Source organism: Onychomys torridus, chromosome 1 (genome assembly GCF_903995425.1).
Source record: "Onychomys torridus chromosome 1, mOncTor1.1, whole genome shotgun sequence".
NCBI classification, from domain to species: Eukaryota; Metazoa; Chordata; class Mammalia; order Rodentia; family Cricetidae; genus Onychomys; species Onychomys torridus.
The window spans coordinates 123,399,578-123,405,577 of NC_050443.1; the positions used below are offsets into that span (position 1 = coordinate 123,399,578).

At 50.8% G+C, this 6,000-nt stretch overlaps 1 protein-coding gene across 1 annotated transcript in view; it reads right to left on the reverse strand.

The window, feature by feature from the left end:
* The window catches only part of Lrp5 (LDL receptor related protein 5), a 104,402-nt gene that overhangs the window by 22,644 nt on the left and 75,758 nt on the right, over window positions 1–6,000 (reverse strand). The window contains exons 13-16 of the mRNA XM_036177974.1: window positions 5,336–5,471; window positions 3,503–3,506; window positions 1,926–2,134; window positions 530–720 (exon numbers count right to left, since the gene is read on the reverse strand). Of these exons, the coding sequence (XP_036033867.1) occupies window positions 530–720; window positions 1,926–2,134; window positions 3,503–3,506; window positions 5,336–5,471 (540 nt within the window). The remainder of the gene's footprint in view (window positions 1–529; window positions 721–1,925; window positions 2,135–3,502; window positions 3,507–5,335; window positions 5,472–6,000) is intronic.

A 6,000-nucleotide genomic window follows, 5' to 3' on the forward strand; every position in this document is an offset into this window, starting at 1 on the left:
CTCCTAAGTGCTAGGATTAAAGGAATGCATCACTACACCCAGCTTTCTAAAAGTATTTTTAGGGGACTGGAGAAATGGCTCAGTGGTTGAGAGCACTGGCTATTCTTCCAGAGGACCTGAGTTCAATTCCCAGCAACCACATGGTGGCTCATAACCATCTATCATGGGATCTGATATCCTCTTCTGGCATAAATTTGTACATGCAGGTAGACCACTCACACAGATAAAATAAATAAATAAATAAATATTTTTAAAAAGTATTTTTAAATATTTATTTTTATTTTATGCATATCAGTCCTTTGCCTGCATGTATGTCTGTACGCTAGAAGCCTACAGTGTCCAAGGAGGTCAGAAGAGGTCGCTGGATCTCCTGAAACTGGAGTTACAGATGGTAGTGAGCTGTCATGTCCGTACTGAGAACTAAACTCAGGTCCTATGCAAGAAGAACCAGTGCTCTTAACCACTAAGCCATCACACCTACAGGTTGGTGACAGAGGATTCAATGACTGGAGATATCCAGGATGCATACCCGACAGGTCACAGCTTTCAATGCGCTTTAGGTCTGCATCCACCCAGAAGAGCTTTCCCAGAGCGTTGTCCACCACGAGGGACACAGGACGGATGAGGCCCGTGGTGAAGAGGACCTCACGTTCTGTACCATCCAGAGAGGCCCGCTCTATCTTGGCTGCATGGTCCTGCATGTTGGTGAAGTACATGTACCTGTGGAAATAGTGAATGGAAGTAGTGAGTAAAGAGCAGGTGCTGGAGCACTCACTGCCCCTGCATCCACAGTACCAGCCCAGCCCAACACTACTGCCATCCAATCAGCAGCCCCTGCCTCTCACAGTTGGTCCTAGAGGCTGATGAGCCACATCTCATAGGGGAGGGGGATAGTATCCCTCAAATTCATGCTACCCTGCAACTCTGGATGTGAGCTTCTTTGAAAATATGAGGGCTGAGATGAAACCCTTATGTGTGAGGGTGGGCCCCAAATCCAGAAGAGAGGCTGCTGAAGAGAAATAGAGACAGCCACAGAGCACAGAAAGGCAGGCAGTGTGGTCAGAGGGGAAGCCTGGGATGATGGGACAAGTCAAGGAATGCCTGCAACCACCACAGCTGAGACTGTCCCCTACCGCATCAGCGGAAGGGGGTCCTGCCAATACCTGGCTGTGGACCTCTGAGTTCTGAGACAGTACGTGGATAAGCACTGTAGCCACAGGACATTTGTCTATACCCCTGTCCAACTGCCAAGGAGCATGTCCACACCGAAGCCCATCTCCTCAGAGAGTGCTCTCTCAGGCTCTGAACAGCTATCCTCCAGAAACTAGGGTTCCACTTGGAGGCTGAAATACTGACACCACCGTCCTCAGGGTCACAGAAAAGGACACCAGTCTGCATCATGTGCCTACAGCCATGGGGCAGTGAAGTGCAGGAGTCAGGATTTGAACTCTGGCATCCCTGCCCTGTTTTCCATGTCAGAGATAACACCTGCTTTACATGTCAGCCCTGCAGGAGTTAAAGGCCATCATGCTCCTGCCTGAGGCTTTGCAAGCTCAGCTTTCTCTTGAGCTTCATGGGCATCAATCCCAGTTGCCCTCTCCCAAACCAGGTACTCTGAGGACCAACAGATTCAAGGCATGACACATTTTGAGTAGTGTCTGGGGCAGAACGTGTGCTGCCCCAAAGACCAAGTAGGACAGGTTACAGACACAGGCCCATGCAGCAGGGCACACATCCGAGAGTTCTCCCACCCCCATCCAGACTTCACCTTCTGTTTATGCAGCTGGGACCCTGGGTATAATGCTGAAAACTTTGCCTAGCCCCCAACAGGCCAGCACCACAGGTCCTTAGGGCCAGCGAGTGACTGCATGCCTGAGCACGACACAGACCACTCCTCAGTGCCTGCCCTACCCTGAGGCACCTACCCTCGCTCAGCATTGACAGCAATGGCCCTTGGCCTGTCACGGTCCCCTCGAAGCACCACTCCCATGGCATCCCCATCCAGGCGGTGGACATTGATGGTGTTGGTGGCCTCACAGGTCCAGAATAGTGTCCGGCTGTAGATGTCAATGCTGAGGTCATGTGGCTGTCTGTCTGGGCTCAAACTCTGGCTGGGAGAGGTCAGCATGGAGAGCTGTGAGAGGGAAGCAGAAGAAGTTTGCACCACACTGTCGTGCACAGCAAGCCCGGGGGAGAGCAGAAGTCCCAAGTGCAGCCTCCAAGTCAAGATTCCAACAAGTCTGAGGCATTTCTTCCAGACTTGGCTCTTTAAAAACAAACATCTGTTTGATTTTGTGCATGTATGTGTGTGCATGCACATTTCACAGCACACATGTGGAGCTCAGAGGACAATTTGTGAGAACTGGATCTTTCCTTCCACCATGTGGGTCCTAGGATTTGAACTCAGGTCATCCACCAGGCATGATTTCAAGCACTTTTATCCATGGAGACATCACGGTGGCCCTCAACTTAGATCTTAATGGTATGCCCACTTAAGAATGCACAGAACAGCTGGGCAGTGATGGCGCACACCTTTAATCCCAGCAATCAGGAGGCAGAGGCAGGCGGATCTCAGTGAGTTTGAGGCCAGCCTGATCTACAGAGTGAGCTCCAGGACAGCCAGGGGTACCTGTCTCAAAGAATGCATAGAACAACCAGGAAGAGCTCCAGCAGGACTTGGGACTCCAGGCCCCAAGAAGGAGTCCACCAGAGGACACTGGCAGGCCGTCAACCAGACAGACACAGGACCCGAAGCCCAGCGTCAATCCCTTCATTCCCACTGTTTAGGACTTGGGCTCGTGGCTTTGTAAGCTCAAACCTTGTTCATTTGATTCAGTAGCCAGAGTAGGAATAAAGACCAGAGGACCACCTCTTTTCTCACCGGACCCTATGGAGAAGGGACCCAGGCTGCCGAGTCAGGCAAGGGGCAAAGGGCAGGGGCAGGGGCAGGGGCTGGGGCTAGTGGGGTGGGTGAAGCAGGGCAAGGGCGGGTAGTAAGTGATGGGTAGGCAGAGATGCAGGTAGGGGTACCGGGGCACTCAAGGGAACAGGGGAGAGAGAAGCAGAGGAAGATGTGGCCCTGTAGGAAGGTGTCAGGGAAGGCAGGAGGAGTGGGGCAGGGGGTTCCGAGAATCACAGGGACTTTCAGGAGATTTGTACCGAGGAGCGTTCTTTCAGGGAAGCTACAGTCATCAATTTGTCAGCGAGGACAGCCTGGAGTCACTAACCCAGCCTGGGGTTAAAGTGGCAACCACTCACTTTCACCACCAACAGAGATTGGGGGGTAGGGGCTGTAACTGTGACTTGATAAAACTGACAAGCCAGTGAGGGTTTTTATCACAGGGGCCCTGTGATGGATCATCTCATCTGTCAACCTGATGACATCTAGAATTTACCTAGGAGATCACCTGGCCTCAGGGCAAACTGGTGGGAGGTTATCCTGATTGGGTTAATCTAGGTGGGAAAGCCCACGGTGGGTGGCACCATTCCCTGCCTAGGATACCGGGCTGTATAAAAAGATGTCAGTGAGGGTCACTGGTAAACGTGATGAACTTGAGTTTGCTCTCTGGAACCCACATGGTAGAAGGAAAGAACAGACTCTCCCAAGTTGCTCTGTGACCCCACCCCATGCATGTTGTAGCACATACTACCTGACTCAATTTAAAAAAAAAAAAATGTAAAAATAAAAACTTAAAAAAGGAAAGAAAAGCAAAGTACCCACTGCTCTCTGCTGCTGCTGCCTTGTTTTGAGACAGTATCTCACAAAGTAGTCCTGGCCAGTCTGAACAACTCATAGGGGTCCAGCTGCCTCTGCTTCCCAAGCTGGGACCTGGCACTGTGTCTTGACTATGGATACAATGTGACCAACACCCCAACCCCACCTGGGCTTCTGCTTCCTTAGCTGGAGCTCTGACAGACTGTGCACTGAACTGTGAGACAATCCTTTCTTCTGCAAGTTATTTTCATTGGGGTGTTTTATCATACCAACAGAAAAGTACCTAAAACAGACATCCAGCTCAAAGGGGTCCTACTAAGTCTCCAGGCCCAGCCTGGCCCAAACAAACAAAAACCAAAAATCGCATTTTCCAGAGTCTCCAGAGAAGATCTGTAAACCAGCCCATGGAGTAAGCTCTCCCCTTAGCCGTCACGAAGCATCAGTTGCCATACTACATTGGTAAAGGGGCCGCTGGGTTCTATGGTTCTTGTAAAAGGCATCTTGGGAAAACCCCCTGAGGTAGGCTCAGTTGCTCTAGTACATGTATCCTTTCTGAACTGGTCAGGAGCAGCCAGAAGGCTCAGCCCTGTTAGATTTGAAAACTATAGGCTGACTGGATGTGGTGGTGCACGCCTTTTATTCCAGGACTTGAGAGGCAGAGGCAGGGGGCTATCTGTGAGGTCTAGGCTAGTCTGGTATACATAGCAAGTTCCAGGACATCCAGAGCTACAGAGAGATACCAAGATGGGGGTGGGGAGAGGGGATGGAGGGAGGGAGGGAGAGAGAGAGAGAGGGAGGGAGGGAGGGAGGGAGGGAGGGAGGGAGGAAGGGCGACTGGCAGGATGGGTTCTGTGGGTAAAGACGATTGTTGCTAAGCCTGACACTGGAGTTTGATACCCAGGATTCATATGTTGAAGGAGAGAGCTGACCTCTATAAGTTCCTCTGACCTCCACATTTAAACCATGTGACCTGCTCACACATAACTAAATAAATAAACATAATAAATTTCTAAGGAAAATTCAGGATTAGCATTTGGTAATTCACAGTTTCATTTAAGGGAAACACAAAAAGAAGGAAGCTGGTGGAGTCGCACACAAGCGTAGCCCCAGAACCCAGGAGACAGGACACGGGAAGATGAGGAGCCATCCTTGGCTACATACTGAGTTTGAGGCCAGCCCGGGATACAGAGAAAACCAGTCACAACAACACAACAACAACAAACAACCAAGGGTAGAAGAGGTGGCTCAAGGGTTAGAGAGCTGGCGGCGCATGCATGAGGACTGGAGTCAGGAGCCTCGGAAAGTCACACCAGTGCAGGTGAGCACCACAGGCTCAGAAGGTGGAGACGGGACCCCAAAGCAAGCAGAGCAGCAAGACTGACTGGGAGACCTGCCTGTGAATAAGATGGATGATCGGTAAAGGTGCTTCCCAGCATCAACATCAGGACCCCCCCCAACTCACACACACTCATATGCACAAAAACAGGTGCCCTACACATGTAAACACACACACACACACACACACACACACACACACTACACCACACACAAACACACAGAAGGTGAATGCAGACACTTGTCCTGGCATGTGGCCCCAAGAAGACTGGAGGACACACATACCTCCATTCATATGCAAGAGCCACATCCAGCCGCACCCACAGCCAGAACTTCCTGCCCTGCTTCCCATGATGCTCCCATGTCATAAAGCACACATACTGCAATCCCTGATGCTCCACACCCACAGATGCAGGAGTGACTGGCCAAGCAAAGAGGAAGTATTGCTCATCACTCCCAACAATCCCCTCCTGCTTTCTATGTATCGCTGACAGAGACTGGAGAGGGGAGGGCTAAAGTTATTATTTATTTTTATGAGTATAGGTGTTTTGTCTCCATACTTATCTGTGTACAATTTGCATGCCTGGTGCCCAGTGAGGTCAGAAGAGGGCACTGGATCCCCTAGGACTGGAGTTAACAGACAGTTGTGAGCCATGTGGGTGCTGGGAATCAAACCCAGTCTTCTGGAAGAGAAGCCAGTGCTCTAACCACTGAGCCCTCTCTCCAGTCCCACTAATAGAGTTTTTGAACACCAGGCCCACTCCTCTTTGTCCCACAAGCCCAACCATTTCTGTTGGGTGATTTGGCACAGGTTTGTGACTTCCAGGATGATGTTTACTACATTACAGAATTAACTGCTCAAGAGACAGGCTGGGAAAAGCACTTATCATGCCAGCCTGAGGGGCGGCACCCACATAGGAGGGCTGCACATGGTGGCATGCATCTGTACT